This window comes from Phoca vitulina, unplaced genomic scaffold, assembly GCF_004348235.1.
Source record: "Phoca vitulina isolate PV1807 unplaced genomic scaffold, GSC_HSeal_1.0 scaffold70, whole genome shotgun sequence".
Lineage (NCBI taxonomy): Eukaryota > Metazoa > Chordata > Mammalia > Carnivora > Phocidae > Phoca > Phoca vitulina.
The window spans coordinates 5,754,088-5,778,812 of record NW_022589773.1 but is presented as its reverse complement, the minus strand read 5'-3'; the positions used below and the strand labels follow the sequence as shown (position 1 = coordinate 5,778,812).

At 38.8% G+C, this 24,725-nt stretch overlaps 1 protein-coding gene across 9 annotated transcripts in view; it reads left to right on the top strand.

The window, feature by feature from the left end:
- Nucleotides 1-24,725, top strand: part of FANCC (FA complementation group C) — a 279,290-nt gene that overhangs the window by 211,860 nt on the left and 42,705 nt on the right. For 8 of the 9 annotated variants that reach the window (XM_032392975.1, XM_032392970.1, XM_032392971.1 and 5 more), the window contains 2 exons: nt 1,404-1,568; nt 19,759-19,915. In XM_032392975.1, coding sequence (XP_032248866.1) covers nt 1,404-1,568; nt 19,759-19,915 — 322 coding nt within the window. The remainder of the gene's footprint in view (nt 1-1,403; nt 1,569-19,758; nt 19,916-24,725) is intronic. The other variant, XM_032392973.1, reaches the window with a different exon arrangement.

Below are 24,725 nucleotides of genomic sequence, written 5' to 3'. Positions count from 1 at the left end.
TGTTGTGGTTCCATTTGTTTTTCAGAAAACACAAGACTAAATTTCTAGATTTATGATTATATATGAATATAACTAGAAAAAGATCTAATAGCCTATATCTCAAACTTTCATTGTATCGATCTCTAGTTGTTTATTCATTTAACATCTATTTCTTGAGCATGTAGTATGTGTAAGGAGTTGGTTCCTTCATGCTGGGAATGGAGCAGAGAGCAAAACAGAAAAAAGGACGTGTCCTCATAAAGCTGATATTCTAGGAGGAAGAAACAGATGATGAAAAATAAATAAATACATTATAGGTCAGGTGATGCAAAGTACTCTGAAGAAAAGTAAAACGGTAAGATAGATAGATGGGGTGGGAGGGCACTTTCTGTGTTTAAGCTCTGCTGTCCAGTGGCGCTTCCTGCAGTTATGGACAAGTTCTGGAAATTAGCAGTGTCTAATACTATAAGCCACTAGCCTCATGTACCCACTGAGCATTTGTTATAAGGCTGGTGCAACTGATAAATTTTATTTCATTTGAATTTAAATTACCACATGTGGCTCAGTGCTACCATATTGGTCAGTGCATTTGAATGGGATAGTCAGGGATGCCATCACATAAGGCAACACTTGAACTGAGACCTATACAAAATGAAGGAGCTAGCCATGGGTTCCAGGCAGAATGAAAACCAGGACCTCATCTGGAGTAGTTGGAGAAGTTCTGTAAGGCTGGGGCAGGATGAGTAAGGGAAAGAGTAGAAGAAAATGAAGCCAGAGGAACAGAAGGGGCCACCATCATGGAAGGCCACAGCGGCCAGTGTAAGACTTTGCTTGTTCTCTGAGGTGGGAAGCCATTGCAAAGCTTCGAGCAGACAAGTGAAGTGATCTGAATTTTTAAAGGGTTGCTGGAACTATTCTGATGATAAACAGTGGGGATGAGGGCAGAAGTAGGGAGAAAGTTAAAAGGCTCCTACAGTAACTCAGACCACAGGTGATGGTGAATTAGTGGGTAGTGATGGAGCGTAGAGGTCATCAAATGAATTGACAGTACTTACTGCTGGTTGGTAAGGCGCACGAGAAAGGGGGGACCTTGAAGGGCTTTCACCTGAGCAAATGAGATCAGCAGCACTGGGGAAGAGAACATTTGGAGAAGGAATTCAAGAGTTCTGTTTGGGGCATGGTAAATTGGAGGTGCCTGTAGATAGTTATGCCAAAGTCCTGACAGTAAGTGATGTCAAAATGGGAAATTCAGCTAAAGGATTTCTTCCTGGAGAGTTGAGTAAGAGAAAGGTTCATTGATGGTGTTAGCCTTCTTTATGTGAGAGACAAAGCAAGTAACTTGTCATCAGTCTTCAGCGTGAAGATTTTCTGTCTTTAATTACACGTGGCTCTAAGATTTGGATAATTATTTATTTATTCCATAGAATGGTTCCTGAAAAAATAAGGTTCCTGTCACGAGTTTGTATACCACTTGTAACTCTGCCAGATATTGAACCCCTGGTGGAGGCTCTGCTCACCTACCATGGACATGAAGCTCAGGAAGTGCTCTGGCCTGAGTTCTTTGATGCTGTGAATGAGGCCTTTCTGCTGTAAGTGATGTCCATTTACTCTCAATCAGCTTTGTTTTTCCTTTCTTAGAATGCTTCAGTATATTGGAAATGCAGTTTTCAAACTTTTGGTCTCAGCACCGCATTATTGAGGATCCCAGTGAGTTTTTTTTTTTATTTTTTAAATGTGGGTTTTATTTATTTATCAATATTTTACCATGCTTGAAATTAAAACAAGTTTTAAGAATATTTATTACTTCATTTAAAAATAATAAATTGATTACATGTTCACACAAATAGCATATTTTTATGAAAAAGTGATCTTTTCCAAGAAGAAAATTGTTTACAGGAGTGGCATTGTTTTACATTTTTGCACATCTCTTTATTATCTGACATAAGACAGCTGGTTCTCATATGTGTTTCTGTTCCGTCTGATGTGATACGTTGTTTTGGTTAAAGTATATGAAGAAAATTCAGCCTCACACAGATACATAGTTGGAAAAGACAAGAATATTGCAGTAGCCATCTCAGATAATTGTGGATTTTCTCCTTGGATAGATACCTCACCAAAATTTGAAAATGGTAGTGTTTTAAGGTTAGTTGCTATGCAGAATCTGAAATTATAACAATGAGCTTTTCATACTGTTACATTAAAACCCATTGAATGTCTGAGAAATACTTTTTTGTTTGGTTGGGGTTTTTTTGGTGGTATAATTTTAATAGCTCTTCTGCCCAAGCAGGATTTTGTAGCCTGGTTTTTGAATGCATGCTTCATTTGGGAAATATTGGTTTATTAAGTTATGCAGATCTTCTAAACCTGACATACTTCATCAACACTTTCATTCTTGTCAGCACCAATCTCATCAGAAATGTCTTTAGGTATTAGGAAGCTTTTCAGGCTCACATTGGCAGGAACAAATTCTCCAAGATTAAAATTTCTACTTAAAAACTCAAATTTATCTTTGGCTACGAAATACTGTCATTTGTTTTCCTTGAGGTACAAAGGTCATTTCACTTATTTTTGAGAAAGTATGTGCCAAATACTCAATTCTGAGTAACCACTGTGTCTGCCATTCTTTCAAGTAAATTTCCATTACAAAAAGGTGGCTAGTTGATCTTGCAGCTCATACAGTTGCAAGTGCTTTTCCTCCAGACAACCATCCTGATTTGTTATGCAGCAGAAGTGCAGTATGCATGCTTTCCTTTTCACCACACAGAATGTTTTTTTATAAAAAGTATTCTCAAGTGTAAAATTTAGTAAAATTAATATTTTATACTGCTTCCTCAAACACATTTTTGTGTGAAACTGGCACTGTTATTACTATATGTAGTAGTGAAGAATACAGTGACTACTTCCTCTGCTTGACTCATGCTGGGCACAGTAGTTTTACTTGCTAGTGCTTTTGCACTATGAGTGCAAATGTCAACACAGTTGTTCCAGGAAAAACCATGAGATTCTAAATAGTTATTCAACATTTTAAGTATTTCTCTACCCTGTGTGTGTACTGCCCTGCTCATTTAACAGAACTCCTGTTCTCCGTGTTGATACGAGATGAATACAACCAACACAGCTAGTTCAGCCATATCGAGAGGTCCACTTTTAAGGCAGAAGTATAATTCTCTTGATGAAATATTAACTTATTACATCTGTGTTTGAATTATTTAATTCCTTTTTGTTTCGACTCTGAATGATTGATCTCACAAGTGATGCCACAGTAAGCTAGCACCATAATAGTACTTGAAAACATTCTATTCAATAAGGCATAATAAGGTAAATTAGTAACATCTATGAAACCAAGGGAAAGATAGCTTTCTTCATATTTGCTTTCACTTACAGTTTAGCCCCGTTCCTTTGGTGTACACGTCTCCCTGTCATGAGTCGGGGAAATCTCTGGTGTATTGGTTTAATCTTTTCCCAATGAAACAGCTGTGGATGAGAAAGCAAATCTTTTCATTCTCCTTCGTAAAGTAAATGTTCCATTCTTAGATGTTAGAAAATATATTATAAATGAATTTTATTTTTTAATAAAATATCAAATTATAAGAAAATCTAAAATATGTTATATATTTGTGAAGTATATATAAATATACTTAGATCTAAAATAATTTAGATAAAATTTAGACTTTTCAAAAAATTTTTAAATATTATTGCACAATTAGACAACAAAGTGTACTTGCTTCTTGTTATGTTTCCCTGTAGGCTCAAGAGGAAATACTAGTTTACTTATTTACTTACTTACATTTACCACTCCCCGCTTTATTGAAATATAATTGACATACAACATTGTGTAAGTTTAAGATGTACAAGTTAATTTGATACACTTTTATATTGCAAAATGATTACCACCATAGCTTAGCTAACACCTTCATCATGTCACATAATCACCATTTCTTTTTTGTGGTGAGAACATTTAAGATCTACTCTTAGCATCTTTCAAATATATCATACTGTATCAACTATAATCACCATGCTGTACATTAGATCCCCAGGATTTATTCATCTTACAACTGGAAATTTGTACTCTTTAACATCTTCAACATCTCCCCATTTCACCACACCCTAGTTCCTGGTAACCATCTTTCTAGTCTCTGTTTCTGAGTTCAGCTCTTTTAGATTCCACATAAAGTGATATCATACGGTATTTGTGTTTTTCTGTTTGACTTATTTCACTTAACATAATGCCCTTAGGTCCATCCATGTCACAAACTGCAGGATATTCTTGCAGTTTGTGTCTGAATAATATTCCAATATATAAATATACCACATCTTCTTTATCCATGCATCTACTGATAGACACTTAGGTTGTTTCCATATCTTGGCTATTGTGAATGCTGCAGTGCACATGGACGTACACTACATCCTGTTTTCATTTCCTTGGATATATACCCAGAAATGGGATTGCTGGATCATAGGATAGTTTTAATTTTCCATGATGGCTGCACAAATATACATTCCCACCAACAGTGCACAAGGGTTCCCTTTTCCCCACATCCTCACCAACAGTTGTTATTTGTTGTCCTTCTGATTCTAGCCATTTGGACAGGTGTAAGGTGATATCTCATTGTGGTTTTGATTTGCATTTGCCTGATAATTAGTGATGTTGAGCATCTTTTCACTTGTCTGTTGGCCATCTGTCTTTTTTGGAAAAATGTCCATTCAGGTTCTCTGCCCATTTTTTAATTGGACTATTTTTGAGTTGTGTGTGTGTGTGTGTGTGTGTGTGTGTGTGTGTGTGTGTTGAGTTGTAGAAGTTCTTTATATATTTTGGATGTTAGCCCCTTATCAGATATATCATTTGCAAATATCTTCTCCCATTCAGCAGGTTGTGTTTTCATTTTGCTGTGCAAAAGCTTTTTACTTTTGTATAGTCCCAGTAGCTTATTTTTGCTTTTGTTTCCCTTGCCCGAGGAGATATATCCATGAAAATGTGGCTAAGGCTGATGTCCAAGAGATTACTGCCTATGCTTTCTTTTAGGAGTTTTGTGGTTTTAGGTCTCACAGTTAGGTCTTTAATCCATTTGAGTTTATTTTTATGCATGGTGTAAGAAAGCTGTCCAGTTTTCTCAGCACCATTTGTTGAAGAGACTCTCTTTTACTTATTGTATATTCTTGTCTCTTTTGTCAGATTAATTGACCATATAAGCATGGGTTTATTTCTGGGCTCTCTATTCTGTTCCACTGATCTGTGTCTGTTTTCGTGCTAGTACCATAGTGTTTTGATTACTATAGCTTTGTAGTGTATCTTGAAATCTGTGATTGTGGTATCTCTAGCTTTGTTGTTCTTTCTCATGATTGCTTTGGCTATTCAGGGTCTTTTGTGGTTCCATGCAAATTTTAGTATTATTTTTCTAGTTCTTTCCCAAGTTCAGTTATTGAAGAGACTGTCCTCTCCCCATTTTATATTTTTGGCTCCTTTGTCATAGAATGACCATATATGCATAGCTTTATTTTGAGGCTATCTGTTCTATTTACTGATCTGTATGCCTTTTTTTATGCTAATACCATACTGTTTTAATTATTACAGCTTTGTAAAATAGTATGAAATCAGGGAGCATGATGACTCCAGCTTTGTTCTTTCTCAAGATTACTTTGACTCTTTGGGGACTTCTGTGGTTCCCTATAAATTTTAGGATTGTTTGTTCTATTTCTGTGAAAACTGCCATTGAAATTTTGATAGCAGTTGCATTGAATATATGGATTGATTTGGGTATATGGACATTTTAACAATATTAATTCTTGTTAGGTTTTTGAAGATATTCTTTATTAGTTTGAGAAAATTATCCTCCATTCCAGTTTACTGAGTTTTTGTATTGAATTGGTTTTGATTTTATCAAATACTTTTTCTGCATCTATTGATACGATCACGTGACTTTTCTTTTTCAGCCTGTTGATGTGACTGATAACATTAACTCATTTTCTTTTTTTATTTTTTTTTTAAGATTTTATTATTTGACAGAGAGAGACAAAGCGAGAGAAAGAACACAAGCAGGGGGAGTGGGAGAGGGAGAAGCAGGCTTCCCGCGGAGCAGGGAGCCCAATGCGGGGCTCGATCCCAGGACCCTGGGATCATGACCTGAGCCAAAGGCAGATGCCTAACAACTGAGCCACCCAGGCACCCCAACATTAACTCATTTTCAGAAGTTAAACCAGCCGTGCATACCTATGACAAACTCCACTTGGTCGTGATGTATAATTCTTTTTATACACTATTAGATTCAATTTGCTAATATTTAGTTGAGGATTTTTACTTCTATGTTAATCAGAGATATTGGTCTCTAAGGTTTGTTTTGTGTTTCTTTTTTCTCTAAGTTTTTTTATAATGTTATTGTCTGCTTTTGGTATTAGTATATTTCTGGCCCCAGAAAAAGAGTTAGGAAGTATTTCCTCTGCTGTTCTCCCCTGAAAGAGATTGTAGAGAATTGCTACAATTTCTTCCTTGAATGCTTAGTAGAATTCAGCAGGGCCTGGTGCTTTCTTTTTTGAAAGGTTATTAAATGTTCATTTAATTTCTTTAATAGGTATAGGCCTGGCCTATTCAGCATATTTCTTCTTATGTGAGTTCTGTTAGAATGTTATCTTTCAAGGAAGTAGTCCATTTCATTTAGGTTATCAAATTCATTCGCATAGAGTTGTTCATAGAGTTCCTTTATTATCCTCTTAATGACCATAGGATCTGTAATGATGTCTCCTCTTTTATTTCTGACATTAGTAATTGCTGTTCTCTCTCTCTCTCTCTTTTTTTTTAAGTTAGCCTGGATAGAGACTTAATTGATTTTATTGATCAATTCCAAGAACCAGCTTCTGGTTTCATTGATTTTTCTCTATTGATGTCCTGATTTCTATTTCATTGATTTCTGTTTTAATTCTTACTTTTTCTTTTCTTCTGTTTACTTTGGATTTAATTTGCTTTTCTTTTTCTAAATACCTCCCTGAGGTGGAAACTAGGTTATTGATCTTAGATATTGCTTATTTTCTGAGTGTGTATTTAGTGCTATAAATTTTCCTCTAAGCACTACTTTTGTTGCATCCCACAAATTTTGATAAATTTTATTTTCATTTTCATTTAGTTAAAAATAATTTTAAATTTCTCTTGAGGTTCTTGCTTGATCCCTGTGTTACTTAGAAGTGTGTTGTTGAATCTTTACATAATTTGGGATTTTCAAGTTATCTTTCTGTTATTGATTTCTAGTTTATAATTGAATTGTGGGGGCGCCTGGGTGGCTCAGTCATTAAGCGTCTGCCTTTGGCTCAGGTCATGATCCCAGGGTCCTGGGATCAAGCCCCACATTGGGCTCCCTGCTCCACGGGAAGCCTGCTTCTCCCTCTCCCACTCCTCATGCTTGTGTTCCCTCTCTCGCTATATCTCTCTGTCAGATAAATAAATTTTAAAAATCTTAAAAAAAAAAATAATTGAATTGTGATCTGAAAGATGACATTGTATGATTTCTATTCATTTAAATTTGTGAGGGTGTGTTTATTTAGGTTTTTGGGGGGGTTGTTTGTTTTTTAGAGAGAGAGCATGAGCAGGGAGGGGAGGGACATAGGGAGAGGGAGAGAGAGAATCCCAAGCAGGCTCCATGCTGAGTGCAGAGCTGCAGGGCTCCATCTCACAACCCTGAGATCATGGACCTGAGCTGAAATTAAGAGTTGGATGCTTACCTGACTGAGCCACCCAGGCACCTCATGAAGGTGTGTTTTATAGCCCAGAATGTGGTCTATCTTAGTGAAGTTCCGTGTGAACTTAAGAAGAATGCATATTCTGCTATGTTTAGATGAAGAATACTACAAATGGCAATATATACAGTTGATTGATGGTGTTGTTGAGTTATGTCCTTACAGATTTTCTACCTGCTGGATCAGTCTATTTCTGATAGAGGGATGTTGAACTCTTCAGCTGTGATAGTGGATTCATCTACTTTGCAGTTCTGTTACTTTTTCCTCATATAATTTTACACTTTGTTATTAGGCACATACAAGTTAAAGATTGTTGTATCTTCTTGGAGAATTTACGCCTTTATCAATATGTAATGAATTTCTTTAGTCCTGATAACTGCTAGATTTGAAGCCTACTGTGTCTGAAATTAATATAGCTATTCCTGCTTTCTTTTAATTCGTGTTAGCATGGTATATTTTTCTCCATCCATTAGTTTTGATCTGTATGTTTCTTTATACTTAAAGTTGTTTTTTTGTAGACAAAATATAGTTGGGTCTTGTTTTTTGATCTACTCTGTTGGTCTCTATCTTTTAATTGGTGCATTTAGACCATTGAGGTTCAAAGTGATTATTAACATAATTGTCTTAATATCTATTATATTCCTTACTGTTTTATATTTGTTGCCCTTGGTATTTGTTCCTCTTTTTGTCTTCCACTCTTTCTCTGCCTTTTGTGGTTTTAATTGCACATTTAATATGATACCATTCTATCTCATCTTCTTTCTTAGCATATTTATTACACTTTCTTTTTTTACCTTTTTTAGTAATTACCCTAGAGTTTGCAATATCCATTTATAGCTAATCCAAATCCACTTTCACATAACATTATATGTACCTCTTTACAGATAGTGAGTACCTTCTTTTTTAAAGATTTTATTTATTTATTTATTTATTTATTTGAGAGAGCGTGTAAGTTGAGGGAGGGAGAAGGATAAGCAGACTCCATGCTGAGCATGGTGCCCAACTTGGGGCTGGATCCCATGACCCTGAGATCACAACCCCAGCCGAAACCAAGAGTTGGATGCTCAACTGACTGAGCCACCCAGGGGCTCCTATGAGTACCTTTAAATAACAAAATAATCCTAATTCCTTTTTTCTGTCTCTTGTATCATTGTCATTCATCTCATTTATATGAAGCACCCTAAGCATATATACACACATAAACATATATAATTGGGTACATTGTTCCTATTTATTATTATTTGAACAGTCTATTTTCTGTTACATCAGTTAAGAATAGGAAAAATAAAAGTTTTTATTTTGCCTTCCTTATTTTTTCTTTGATGTTCTTTTTGTAGGTCTGAGTATCTGACCTATGCTATTTTTCTTCTCTCTAAAGAACTTCATTTAATTTTTTTTTTACAGGTTAGGTCTACTGGCAACAAAACTCTTCAATTTTTGTTTGTCTGAAAAAGCGTTTGTTTCTCCTTCACTTTGGAAGAGTAATTTCACAGGGTACAGAATTTTAGAAGGTGTATTTCTTTTTCTCTCAACACTTTAAATATTTCACTCCACTCTTTTCCTGCCTGCATGGTTTCTGAGAAGTTGGATATAATCCTGTCTCTTTTCTCTATAGTTAAGATGTATAGGCGCCTGGGTGGCTCAGTCAGTTAAGCGTCCTACTCTTGGTTTTGGCTCAGGTCATGATCTCAGGGTCATGAGATCAAACCCAGCATGGGGCTCTACACTCAATGGGGAGTCTGCTTGAAGACTCTCTCCCTCTGCCCCTCCCCACACTTGCCCTCTCCCTCTTTCTCTCTCTCTCTCAAAATAAATAAATATTTTTTTAAAAAATGATGTATTTTCCCTCTGGCTTCTTTCAGGATTTTTTCCTTATCTTTGATTTTTTTTGTAATTTCAAAATGATATGCTTAGTGCAGTCTTTTGTATTTATCCCACTTGGTGTTCTCTGGGCTTCCTGGAATTGTGATTTGGTATCTGACATTAATTTGGGAAAATTCTTAGGCATTGTTTTAAAAAAAAAATTTATTTCTCTCTCCTCCTTCTCCTTCTAGTACACCCATTACACATATGTTACATCTTTTATAGTTGTCCCACATTCCTTAGACATTCTGTTCTGTTTTTTCAGTCTTTTGCTTTTTGGTTTTCAAGTTCCCATGGATATATCCTCTAGCTCAGACATTCTTTCCTTAGCCAGTCTATGGTCCACCAAAGGCATTCTTCATTTCTGTTGTAGTGGTTTTGATCTCTAGTATTTCTTTTTGTTTTTTTAAGATTCCCAACTCTGCTTACAGTGCCCAAATCTGTTCTTGCACACCATCTATTAATGCTCTTAGCATATTAATCATAGTTGTTTTTAATTCCAAGTCTGATAATTCTAACATCTCTGTGTGTCTGGTTCTGATTATTGCTCTGTCTCTTAAAATTGTGGGGTGTTTTTCCTTTTGATATGCCTTGTCATTGTTTTCTTGATAGCTAGATATGATGTACTGGGTAAGAAGAACTACTGTAAATAGGCTTTTGTAGTTTGGTGGTGAGGTATGAGAGGAGGGGAAGTGGTCTATGGTCTTATAATTAGGTTTCAGTCTTTTAGTGAGCTTTTGTCCTGAACTGTGAACTTCACACAAGTTTCTCAGGGTTTTTTTTCCCCTTACTTAGAGGACAAATGCCCTGAGCTGGCTGGAATTGGTTATTTGCCTTCCCACAGGTCTTTTAGGCTCTGATAATACCACCGGAGGTTAGGCTCTGGTTAACTAGTTTTCCTTGAGGGCAGACCTTGTTAAGAACGGAGTGCTGTATTGTATTCAAAACCTAAAGTAGAAGTAGATTTACTCCCAGTGTTTACTAAGAGAACCGGGTTAAGCTCCTGGAGGCAAATTTCGTAATATTGTGGGGGCCTTCCATGACTGGATCCCACTGGACTTTCTAACTCTCTGAGTTGTCCACACTGAGCCTCCAGCCCTTCACTAATTACAGTGCACGTTTTCCTACCTGGCACTGGTTCCTAGGGCAGTTTCTACTTGTGGATCTCTACTCCAGTAAGTCACAATTTCTATTTGCTTATCTGTTTTTCAGTCTTAGGGGCCAAGGTTTGTCCTATGTCTATCTTAAGGATACAAGAAAAGTTGTTGATTTTTCAGTGTGTTCTGCTTTGTACTTGTTAAGATAAGAGTGGTGACTTCCAAGTTCCTTTCATGTGCAACAGGAAATTGGAAGTCTCTATATGGTGTATTTGAAAATACATATAACTACAATAGCATTATTATATTTAAAAAATTGATACTAATTCCTTAGCACCATCACGTATTTAGTCAGACAGTAAATTCTCTTGATTGTCTCAAAATTTTTTTTTTTTTTTTTTTACAGTTGGTTCTTTTGGAGTCAGAGTCCAAAGTCTACATGTTGCATTTGGCTGATAGGTTCAAAAGTCTCTTTCAATCTGTAGGTTCCCAATTTCTTTTTGTTTTGGTTTTGCAAAGTATTTGTTGAAGTAATATGGTTGCTTTACCACACTCTCAGGTTACAGAGCATTCTACCATCTCAAGTGTGATAAAGGGTGCAAACCCCTTGCCCTCTTAATATGCATTCAATTTCTGTATGTATAATTTAGGCCTATTTTGTTATTTTCTGTTCTGGGTTTTTTGGTGTTGTTTTTTTTTTTTTTTTGGCCTGTTGTATATTCACACACCAGTACCACTTTGTTTTAATGGTGGAGCCTTTCTTATACACCTATTATAAAATAAAGCTAGTTCTCCCTCATTTCTCTTCCTTTTCAGGGTTTTTCTGACAATTCTTACTTGTTTTATTTTCTTGTTGTTGTTTTGTTTTGTTTTTTTGTTTTATCTTCTAAATAAACTTTGAAACCATTGTGTCTAGCTTCAGGAAAGATAGTTAATGTTGTTTGGGGGAGGCTCATGTGAAATATATAGGTTAACTGAGAAAGAATTGGCATCTTTTCTGCATGAAGGCTTTCTGTCCACCTGTCCAAGAACACTTATGTCTTTCCATTTGTTCAGGTTTACTTTTTGATCTTAAAGGGGTGTTTTACATATTTTCCTCATATATAAGTTGTAATATTTTTTACTCCTAAGGTTTTATTGTATTTGGGGGGGGGGGTCGGATTTTTTTTCTGTAACAAGTATATCTTCTCCCCATCTTTAAATTGATTTTTATTATATCATTGCATTTGGAGAATGAGCATCTCAAAATCACCATTTTTCTTTCAGTTAGTTCAGAGGAAGTAATTACCAGTAGAGTATTTGCTGTTTTTCATATATAATTCTTAAAAATTAATGTAAGAATGTAAGTTTTAATTTCATTTTACATGAAGTGTTATAATACAGGAATTTGTTAAGGTAATATTTAGAAAAAGAAATAGAAGGTTAAATTATTTGATGTTGAAAAAAGTCCAAACAATTCTCATGGTTAAAAAATACAGTCTTTTTCTACCTACTGTAAACCTCTGTCACAATTTACCCAAGTCTGAATTTCCTGAGGAGTCTGATCAGTTGTCTTTGGTTTGTATAATGTGATAAATGTGCTTCACATCATTTACCTGAGTACATACTTCAGGTTCTAGTGGCTTACCCTACAGCTTTCATTTTTCATCCTACAAAGCAGTTTTTCAAAGTATTTACTTTTGAGTAAAATGTTCTTTGCCTTTCACCATTGCAGCTCTGTTTCTGATTTATTTAGTAATACATTTCATCAAGTTATAGGGTCTTAGCAACCTGTGCTTCCAGCCTCTTTCTGCAAGACTTGAAGTAAAGGGAAATGGGAGGAGAACGCCCCTTGGCATCCCCTGTGAAACCTCTCAGAACTGTTTTAGAAATTACTGGTGAGGAAGAGACATGCTCAGAAAATAGCTACTTTTGCTCCACCCACAGTGCTCAGACAGAAAGCTGAGGGCAGTGGCTTCATGGGTAGGCCTGAACTCCTTTGCTGTTTATTTTACTTCTGATAGCATGTTCTCCCTCAGCAACTAATAAAATTTATTTGGTTTGGAAAATTATGTCTGCTAATCCATTGGGGACAGACAGTCCAGAAATGCTGGGTGGCCTTCAGCTTGTCCAATTCCTATGGCTTCAGCTCAGCAAGTTCCCCGAGCAGTGGCGTAAGGGCTGGCACCTTTCCATGGACACTTTCCCATGGACGGAGCATCCTAGCCACATGTTGACATGGGGAGGCTGATTCAGTCAGTCAGTGCAAATTACCACCCCCACACCCAACACTGTTCTCCCCCCAGCCCCTTGAGCAGTTCCCCAAATGTGCTGTGTGGTCATTTAGAAACCACATACTTTCTTTGACCAGTGCGCCCTGCCCTGTGTTTAGACTTCCAACTCTTTGCCTGCCACAATACACCAGTGGAATTTCATCTGTTTTACTATTGGCCGGGTGTCTGTGGCCTTGGCTTCCAAATACAGTCATGTACTTTCAGAAATGGGCTGCCTGTCTTCTTTTAAACAGCAGATTCTTGCCCCTCTCTGCAGTTTAGATAACCTAGAGGAAATCTTTAATTTCTTGGCCTAAATGTCAAACCTAACTTCTCAGGTCTCTTCCTGCAGTTGCCCTCACAGTCACGCAGGCTGCAGGCTGCATACAACCTTTCTGGGAGGCCTGCTTGAAATCCTTCCGGGGGTCTGTGGAGTATAAATAATTCAGTATGACATGTCCTCTAAGGTAAATCTACAGAAATATTGAAGAGTTTGATGACCGGGTGGAGAGTTTTTTTCTACATACTAGAATGAATGAGTCAGTTGAACAAATGAAAGGAAGAATGAATGGATGCAGGACTGACCAACCAACTGGCCTCACGGTATGGCTGTGAATGTTAAATAGGGTGACCGTACAGTTCATAATCTTGACCCAAACTTTGAGAGTTCAAAGGGGACTGCCTTTTTATAACTGTGGTGGGGTAACAGACGTAAGGCACACTGAAATGTATTTAAATGGGTCTCATGCCTGTAATATGTTTAGCATGGTGCCTCGCACCCAGAATAAATGTTCAGTAACTGTTCACATGTTGCTATTATTATTGTTGACTTTAGTAATTATATCATTTTTTATAATGTTTTATTAGGTTTTCTCAAGCTTATATCTTTTCCTTCTAATGGAAAGGTCACTGAGCTAAGGCCAAATGTAAGCTAAATTCCTTTTGCTGAACTATAGTGTGTGTGTGTGTGTATATATATATATATATATATATATTATTCCCTATTAAAAAAAATTTTTTTTAATCCTGTTGCTGAAAGAACTAATACAGCCTCCAAAGGTGCCTACCAGGAAAAGAAAGTAAATTACAAGAAAAGGCTGACCTTTTGCCAAGCTACTGGTTCTGTACTTTTTCAGCTCAGATAAGAAAAATCAGGCTTTAAGTGTTTTCAAATGATATAGGTGAATGTCAATAAACAAAGAAAGGTTAGTGTAATACCAAAGACAGAAAGGTAGCAAAGATGAGTAGTAGTAACTAAAACTCTATTTATCCATTTATTGAGACTTCCTGAGATCCTCTTTTTTTTTTAAACCTTAATAAGATATGGTCACAAAATTAGTCATTGAAAAAGTTTACTTTTCAAATAAAAACCTGCTGATGCTGATTTGTAATAGACATTCCAGTATGTTTGGGTTTGGACATTTCCTTTGCTTGGTGTTGCTGCTCTTTGTTTTGAAAAGTGATTTCTCTGAACACGTAAGTGGCAATGGCACAGTCCTCAAATTTGTTATACTTCTTGGATCGAGTTTTCATGGAAGTACACCTTTGGGATATAATAGAGAGTGTTCTTTCCAATTCCTTGGAATTAAGTAGTTCTCCAGAAAAGCTGATCCGATTTTTGTGGGCTTCTCTGGCAACCCAAACAGCCCTGATCTCTTTCTGGTTTGGAAAGGTGGACTGCTGCCTGTGTTTGTCTTGAGTGAGGAAGCGTCTTCCTTCCCTTCGCCTCTCTGACATTCCCTACTGACAGGCACTGCCTTCGTTCGGAACTGTTCTTGCAAAGAATTGAATTCCACATTCTGTCTCTATTGTAGCTATCAAAAAACAGTTGGAGCCAAAATTATTTATTAAGCACCTGAACCATTTTCTTTATATACTGCCTCTTTTTGGAAAAGATGGGACAAACAACAGCCTCAGTATTTTGGAGAAACAAAGTACAGTTTTCTAAATGCCAAGGAGGCATTTATCTAGCAGACTAATAGCAGGAGATGTTGGACACGGGAGTGTCCTGTCAGGCTTCTCCTGCTTTGTGTCAGAAAACTAGGACTCAGATGTTTGGGGCGCCTGGGGGTTCGGTGGGTTGGGTGTCCGACTCTGGGTTTCGGCTCAGGTCATGATTTCGTGAGTCGTGGGATTCGAGCTGCATGTTAGGCTCTCCACCTGACAGAGGGTCTGCTTAAAGATTCTCTCCCTCTGCCCCTGCCCCCCAGTCACACACACGTTCTCTCTCTCAAATAAATAAATAAATACTAAAAAAAAAAAAAGACTTAGTTGCTCTACATGAAAGCACTGACTGGAAGCCTATTCCTCCTATTTTAAATGAGAAACTTTTAATGTATTACACCAAGTTTTGATCGGTATCTGGGCTAGATAGATGGAGTAAGTATGGTTAGAGTAGAAAAAGGACTGCCTTAGTGTTTCTATGACTAACACATGTTCAGTAGAGTAGAATGAAATTTTTCAGTGTCCTTTAAAACATTTTTATCTTCTGTGACTTTATTGGCTCTTTAAATTTCCACAGAAATAATATATTCATTTTATCTGGTCAAACAATACAATACAGAAGTATATACAGAAAATGTTAATTATCCTCTCATTATCACCCTCTAGTACTTCTGATAACCATACCTTATATTCTTGTAAACATAGAAATCTATATAAAACAGTTTTTTCTCTTTTTTTAAGTAGTTTTAAAAACAAAAAACAAAAACAGCATCACACCATACACATGACTCTGGAACCTGTTTTCTAACCAATATATTTTGGCTAGCCCTCAAGGGTTATAGATCCAGCTCATTTTTATAAAATAGGAACATATTCCCTGATATGAATGGACCTTAATTTATTCAGCTACTTGCCAGTAGATGCATTCAAGTTGTTTTTAATTTTGTTTTTATAATATTGCTGCAGTGAATGTCCTCCAACTGATGCTTTTATTTCTGCCAGGCAGATTCACAAAAGTATGGTTATGAAAACCAGGATGATGTCTGTTTTACAATTCGTTAGATGGTATGCATAAACAAAAGAGCAAAGCCATTCCATCTCACCTCTGAGAACATATGTCCCCTGTACCTACTAAAGCATTGGACGTTGTCGTAAACATTTGCTGATGTGTGAGGAGGAAAATGATAGCTGTGTTAGTTTACCTTTCTTTACTATTAATAAGGTTGAAAATCTGCATATCTTTATTGGCCATTTGTGTTCTTCTTTCATAATTTGCCTCCTCCCAGCCCCCGGTTTTATTGAGATGTAATTGACATATAATGTAATTTGCCTTTTTTATTTCAAAACCAACCTGGTACACTTTTAGAACATTTTACATAATATGAATGTGTTGGTCTAGTCAAATTCTGTTATGCAAGTATATTAAGATCATATTGTTTTGGTGATTTCTTCATCACCAGTATTGATTATAAAGAGTTAAATTTTTGATGTTTTAGGGCAAAATAGATTGTTTTCTTCAACATGAGTTCATAAATTTATTTTATTTTATTTTATTTATTTATTTATTTTTTTTAAGATTTTATTTATTTATTTGAGAGAGAGAGAATGAGAGACAGAGAGCATGAGAGGGAGGAGGGTCAGAGGGAGAAGCAGACTCCCTGCCGAGCAGGGAGCCCGATGTGGGACTCGATCCCGGGACTCCAGGATCATGACCTGAGCCGAAGGCAGTCGCTTAACCAATTGAGCCACCCAGGCGCCCCATGAGTTCATAAATTTAATCACAGCAAATAAATGAGTATACTCTGAATAAAGGGTAATAAAAAGATAATTGTTAACATACACATTTTTTATTTTTTATTTTTTTTAAAGATTTTATTTATTTTTTTGACATGGGGGAGAGCAAGCACAAGCAGGGGGAGCGGCAGGCAGAGGGAGAAGCAGGCTCCCCGCTAAGCAAGGAGCCCGATGTGGGGCTCCATCCCAGGACTCCTGGGATCATGACCTGAGCCAAAGGCAGCCACTAACCGACTGAGCCACCCAGGCGCCCAACATACACATTTTTTAAACTGTTTCTGAGAACAGAACAAAAATATTATGTACTTACTGACTTGAGTATATAATTTTGCAGATCTTACGTAAATTTTTAAGCAGTATTTTTTATTTCAGATATTTGATGGAACTACCATGTTACACTAGCTTCCTTTTTATATTTGTTCATGTTTATCTACTGCTCATTCTCAACAGCTCATACCTTTGTGCTGCCAGGCCTCACTCGGCCACTGTGACCATTAGGTAAAAATCACACTTACTGCACACGGCTGCTCAGAGGCCCTGGGAATGGTGTTGCATGAAGAACTCTCCCTGAAGTGAGAAACTTCTCTAATGACATACATAGTTATTTCATATGGATCCTGAAAAAAAAAAAAAGATGTGGTGAATGCAGGTCAAAAGATGTCCCTGCTGTTTGGGAAGGGAGGAGCCACTGAGCAGCCAAATTCCCTCTGCACCTCAGAGCGTCCCTGCCTCTTGGGGGCTTTCTGGTTCATGACAGGGGCTACAGATACCCTCGCCCCTGTCCAGGGAAGTTCTCCTGTAGAAAGCTGGATGGAAACCTCTCCCAGGGGTCTGTTAATGTGACTAAAACTGGCTGACAGCCTGCCAGCCTAGACTTTGAAAAGACTTCCGCAAACACTGAAGGGAGTGGACACAGGGTCCAGGCATCTTGCTTACCCAGAAGTCCGTCCGTTCACTCCTCCACTGCTGCCTGGTTCACGCCAGCACTGCCCACACCGGCCCCCTTGCGCTCCTGAGCTCCCCACACCCATTCTAGGCCCACACTCCGTTCTCCCTGCTGCAGCCGGACTGACCTTTGTGACTGCACACCGCATCCTGGCACTCCTCTGTGTAAAGTCCTTTGGACCAGAATAATCACTGAGTGGAATCCCAAAGCCTTACAAGCCACCTCACCTTCGCTCTCTGGGGTTTCTCTCTCCGTCTGACATTGCTCTTCCCTGTCTCAGGACCATCACGGCTGCCATTCCCTCAGCTGAAATGCCCTTCTGGCTACTCTTCACCTAGCTAATCTCAACTCAGCTGGAGAGGCCGTCCTGACCACCCAGTCTCGGTCAGGCCCCTTCTGTTACTCTCTTTTACCTCAGCCTGCCCTTTTCCTTCATTGCCTTTTTCTCAATTTAGTATGTGTATGTGTACCTCCCACTGGGCCCCAAGTGTTAGGGGTACAGACTAGGTCTGTTTGGTTCCCACTTGCTTGGCCTGTACCTGGCACTTTGAATGCCTCACAGGAAGTGCTCCTCTTCCTTGCATGGATGCCCACCAGCTCCTTGCCATCCAGGATGATAGGGGAGGTGGCATGGGGCTTGCAGCCCAAAGCACCAGTGGCACAAGAAAGGACATCCATAGCGTGGCCCCCAGATGGGCCAGGTGATGCAAGAAGGGGGGCACCGTGGCAGTTCTTCTTTGCCAGGTGTCGGGAGGTGAGGGAAGGGGGTCCTGCAAGACTTCCCAGAAGAGTTGAAGCTCAGGGTGAGAACGTGAGATGAGAAAGAGGGTCAGAGGGGGGCCTCCGTCCTGCCCTTTGTCCTGTACTCTGCCTGTCTGTGAGAGTCCTTCTGACTCTTCAGCTTTGTCTGGCCTTGCCCCAGAGTTAATCCAGGACAAAGGTCTACAGGAGGTACGCCGAGGGAGAAGAAAAAAGAGAAATCATGAGAAATTGCACTGTGACCCTGCCTATTCATTTCCTGCGCCTGCGCCCATGCTCTGGGCTTCACACCAGCTCCTGCAGAGAAGTGGCCCAGAAGCCCTGGTGAAGGGAAAGGCCTGAAGGGGTTTTTGGCTAAGAGGGGGCCTTTGTGCCCTCAGCTTTTGTTTTTCTTAGTAAAGGCAGTAAACATCTTTGGCAGAACCTGGCAGCTCTGATGTCTGTGATACACAGGTGAAGGGAGGGAGGTCTTGGAAAAGCTGGGCTGAAAGGAGAAAGAGAAGTCTCCCCAGGCCAAAACAGGCCCAGTGTTCACAGGGAGGAGCCACCAGTGGCTCAGAATTAGGTGTCCCCTCATGCTCCCTCCCAGGAGAGGAGGGAGAACCCCTGACTCACTGACCTGACTCAGGAGGAACATCCACGTACATTCTCCTGTGGAAACATAGCTTCACAAATTATTTGGGGCCCATAGAGTACCATGGTAGGGATCAGCTATGGATCTACCAGGCTATTACCACCATTTTTGAAATGATTACTAAAGGAAAATATTTTTTAACTTTCAAGCGACAGATTCACAAATACAGCCACTGAATATTCACTAGATGTCAAGCATTGTGCTAATCTCTGCACATGTATTATTACTGCATTTGATCCTTCTGAGAACACGGTGAGGGAGATAGGCCCACTTTACAGATGAGTATACTGAGGTTTAGAGTTTAAGTAACTTTCCCAAGGCCATCGAGTTAGTAGGTGGTGGCTCTGGTCTGATTACATACTTTAAATCCTTATGATGTACTTTCAAACATAACTTTCTTAAATTTGGGACGGTATCCGTCAAGGCCTTTTTCCATCTTATTACTTATTACTTATTACTTATTACTTATTACCTTATCACTAATCTTTCCGTCACTAACACTTCCGTCACTACTACTTGTTTTTCCTTTTGGAAAGCGTTTCTTTGGGCATTTCTCTAATTTCTTGAGTTGAATTGCAAGCAGATTCACATTATTTTGCAAACTGACACTTGGTAAATATTCATTGATTACTGTAAATATTAACTGCTGTACGACCATGATGAAAAGAAGATTCACAAACTGGACTCATTACTGCATTTTGATCTATCTCAATCTTATTTTCTTAGTAACCCATTTCTGTTTAAAATTTTGTTTATTCTTGCTGAAAGGAAGAAGATTTCTCTCCCCACATCAGCTGTAGTCTGCCTCTGGCTTCGGCACCTTCCCAGCCTTGAAAAAGCAACACTGCATCTTTTTGATAAGCTAATCTCCAGTGAGAGAAATTTCCTGAGAAGGATCGAATGCTTTTTGAAAGATTCATTACTGGTATGTGCTGGGCTTTGATGAGGAGAAAAATCCTTAAAGAGGATGCTGGGTATCCTCTCTTTTAGTCAAAGCAAGGGGAAATGTAAACGAGGGCAGTTGGCACCTTTTAAAATAATCATGTATCTGCATTTTGTTATAGGAATACCCAGCTTAGGGGGCTTTTCTGCACGGTTGGAGCGTGTCTTGAAAACAGGGAGAGGTGTGAGATTTACTGGGTCAGTGCACCTTAGAGTGCACACTCACGAGAACTGATACTAAGGCACACTGTTTTAAAACAGTAATTCTTATTTCCACATGAAAAGTAAGTTTTAAAAAATGAAGACCTTACAAATGAGAGGCGGTATAAAACAAAATCCTGGAAGAAAGGTTAAAACAACAAAAACAACTAAGAATTCTTTTAAGTTTTCTTTTGGTATAAGCCTTCTAGCCTTGAACCCTGCCCTCCCTTGTATTTGGGACTTCTCAGGCCTGGGAATTTGGGGGCTCAGTGGACCAAATGGACTGGCTTCATTACCTAAACCAGGGTCAGATGGCAGGACTCACAGGCAATCCTCAGAACCTGACCGGTGGGGGTGTTTTCCCTTCGTGGGAGGCAACTCTGTGGAATTTATGTGCATTTTTTAAGAGCAGGAATAAAGACCAATGCACCCTGAAAAAACAAGCCAAAAACTACAGGAGGTGCCGTGCTCCCTGGGCATCTGTTTTACGAGAACCTCAGTGGTTTCTAACATGTTTTCTCATTAGCTTTTGTAACCTGGGGAACGTAGGGCACAGAGATTTTCTTCCTATTGTACCGGTGGAGAAAATCAGTTCAGAGATGGTGAACGGTCAGATCTTTAGTTGGGGGCTAGGAAGAGTGGGCAGGAGAGAGTGTTCACCTCCCCACTTGAGTGAGACTTGGAAAGGGGGGAGCTCTGAGGTTGGCTGAGTTCACACAACGCCCACCTCCCAGACACCTTCTGGTTTTTTTTAATTCAGTTGGCACTTCCTGTTTTCTTTCTCTTTCATATTGGAGACTGTGTTAGGGAATCCTGATTGAATCAGTTGCCTTCTTCCTCTGTCCCATTGTTCCTTTTAGGTCCCCATCAGCCGTCTCCCTTACTGCACAGGCTCTTGTCTGCCTTCACGTTCTGGGGCCTCCCAGGCAGCTGTGCACGGTGCTGCGGTCACCAGTAGCCGTGTCCCTGCAAGCCAAGTGGCACAGATTGAACCCCGCTGGTTTGCAAGTTTACAGTGTTTGACAGGAAAAAAGGAAGGAAAGAAGATAGATACAGAAGACTGAGAGAGCACAAGAGGTTTCTTTGTTTTTAGGAAAATTACTACTTTGACCTCACCATTCAAAAGACTTGCATAGTAAGGTGAGAAATAAGAATGCACCTTACGTAAAAATAGCTACAGTAAAATTCAAAATGAACAAAGGCTTTTAGAAGTCCCTGGCCATTCCAAACATTACCTTTATTATCAGGTACATCTCTGTTTCTAACTTAAATGTACATGGTATAATTTAATTTTCCCTAGTCCTTTCTCAGGGACAAAATAACAGTAACTGAGTTATTTCCTTGCTTGTGGGGTCCTTATTAATTTTCTTTAGGTCTTGTCCCTATAGAGAAATTCCAGTTCCGTTGGCTTTTCTGAGTTGGTTTGATTCTGCAGCCTTTCTTTGGTCCTGTGGTTCTTCTCTGAACTTCCCCCATGTCCTTTTTACCTGTGGCCCTCTGGCTTGAGAGCACTCCAGCGAGCACAGGATATCCCAGCATATGAGAGCCAGGAGGCAGTCACCCCCACTGAACACTGCACTACACAGCCTTCAGTCTCCAACTTTTATAGTTTAATGTCCCCCAGGCAGACAGCTTAGCAGTCTGTTGATCTACAGAAGTATTTATCAGGCTCGTGTGTGTAGGGATTCGGAGCTTCCATTATGGTTAAAGGAGGATTCCAGAGAGTGTTATTTGGTTTAATTTATTGTGGCATTGGCAGGATGTGACCTCTCTATGCCTTATGGTTCAAGGAGGTAATTACAGTACAGAGCTGCAAGCCCCTGATTGGCGTGGGCCGCTCTCCTCAGGCATCCTGGGTCTACAGTGCCAGAAAACACGGCAGGCTGGAATATGCCTGTGACGTGACTGAGTGATTACAAGGGTAACCTGAAGAGCCTGCTTCCTAATTGCATCATCTGATTCATTTATCGCAGCACAGTATCTTGGTGCAGTGACAAGGCCGTGCAGAAGTATCAGAGAGAGATCTCGAAGACTCAGATAGCAGGGGCCTGCTGTGTTTTCCTCCAGAAGAAACTTGATGCCTATTACATTAGAGTTGGATTCTGAGAGTAATTAAAGTGTGATGGTCTACGTAACTTGTATTTTATATGGAGCACTGTTAATTATGTTTCCATCTCTTGGGACTGTCCAGAAATAGCCCTGGAAATTCTATAGTTACAAGATGTTGCAAAAACAAAAGATAAAAGTGTGGTACAGGTTGTACAAAGGGAAATGATCTCCCCAAATGTGCTTTGGTCTTTCAGGGACTTGAAAGCCTGGTATTTTCTTTTCATTTCTTCTTCTTCTTCTTTTTTTTTTTTTGTAGTTTTTTTTTTTTAATTTAAAATTTTTATTTTAATTCTAGGTAGTTAACATACAGTATTATATTAGTTTCAGGTGTACAATATAGTGATACAACACTTCCATACATCACCTGGTGCTCATCATGATAAGTGTTCTCTTAATCCCCATGATCTGTTTCACCCCTTCCCACACCCACCTCCCCTCGTGTAACCATCAGTTTGTTCTCTATAGCTAAGAGTCTTTCTTGTTTTGTCTCTCTTTTTCCCTTTGCTCGTTTGTTGTTTCTTAAATTCCACGTGTGAGTGAATTTATAAGGTATTTGTCTTTCTCTGACTGGCTTATTTTGCTTAGCATTATACTCTCTAACTCCATCCATGTTGTTGCAAACGGCAAGATTTCATTCTTTTTTAAAGCTGAATGATATTCCATTGTATGTAGATCCCACATTTTTATCCATTCATCAATCAGTGGACCCTTGGGCTCCTTCCATATCTTGGATATTGTAAATAATGCTGTTATAGACATAGGGGTGCATGTATCCCTTTGAATTAGTGCTCTTTTTAAAAAAAGATATTTATGTATGAAAAAAAATATTTATTTATGTAAGTAATCTATACCCAACATGGGGCTTGAACTCACAACCCCAAGGTCAAGAGTTGCACACCCCTCCAACTGAGCCAGCCAGGTGGCCCTTGAATTGGTGTTCTTGTATTCTTTGAGTAAATACCCAGTATGCTGTAGCATAAGGTTGTTCTATTTTTAACTTTTTGAGGAACCTCCATACTATTTTCCAGAGTGGCTGCACCAGTTTTCATTCCCACCAACAGTGCACAAAGGTTCCTTTTTCTCCACAACCTCGCCAACACCTGTTGTTTCTTGTGTTGTTGATTTGGGCCATTATTACAGGTGTGAGCTGATATCTCATCGTGGTTTTGATTTGCATTTCTCTAATGATGAGTGATGATAAACATCTTCTCATGTGTCTGTTGCCCGTCTGGATGTCGTCTTTGGAGAAATGTCTGTTCATGTCTTCTGCCCATCTTAATTAGATTATTTGGTTTTGGGGGTATTGAGTTTTATAAGTTCTTTACTTATTTTGGATACTAACCCTTTATTGGATATGGCATTGGCAAATATCTTCTTCCATTCCATAGGTTGCCTTTTCATTTTCGTTTTGTTCACTGTTTCCTTTGCTGTGCAGAAGCTTTCTATTTTGATGTAATCCCAATAGTTTATTTTTGCTTTCATTTTCCTTGCCTCAGGAGACATATCTGGAAAGAAGTTTCATATCTAGAAAGAAGTTGCTACAGCCTGTGTCAAAAATGTTACTGCCTGTGTTCTCTCCTAGAATTTTTATGGTTTCAGGTTTCACGTTTAGGTCTTTAATCAATTTTGAATTTATTTTTGTGGATAGTGTAAGAAAGTGGTCCAGTTTCATTCTTTTGCATGTTGCTGTCCTGTTTTCCCAACACCATTTGTTGAAGAAACATTTTCCCATTGGATATTCTTTCCTGCCTTGTTGAAGATTAATTGACCATATAATTGTGGGGTTTTTTTTTTTTCTGGATTTTCTGGATTTTCAGTTCTGTTCCATTGATCTTTGTGTCTCCTTTTGTGCCAGTACCATACTGTTTTGATTACTAGAGCTTTGTAATATAGCCTGTAGTCTGGAATTGTGATGCCTCCAGCTTTGCTTTGCTTTTTTTTTTTTCAAGATTGCTTTGGCTGTTTGGGGTCATCTGTGGTTCCATACAAATTTTAGAATTGTTTGTTCTAGCTCTGTGAAAAATGCTGTTGTTATTTTATAGGAATTGCATTAAATGTGTAGATTGTAAAGCTTGTTATTTTCTATTAAGACTAAGTAATGAGGCACCAATCTAATATTACCTGAATTCTAAATGCATATATCTTTTTGACTTCTAAAATAAAAACAAGGGATGCCTGGTTGGCTCAGTCAGTTAAACGTCTGCCTTCGGCGCAGGTCACGATCCCAGGGTCGTGGGATCGAGTCCTGCATCGGGCTCCCTGCTCAGAGGGGAGCCTGCTTTTCTCTCTGCCTGCCGCTCCCCCCAGCTCATGTGCGTGCACTCTCTCTCTCTTTGACAAATAAATAAATAAAATCTTTAAAATAAAATAAAAACATGTTTTTGAAACCTGCTTACTTTTGAGACTCACCCTTTGGCTTCCATGGGCTGAACTGCCCCCAAGTTCATGGCTCCCTGCCACAACTGGTGGCTCCTAAATAAATG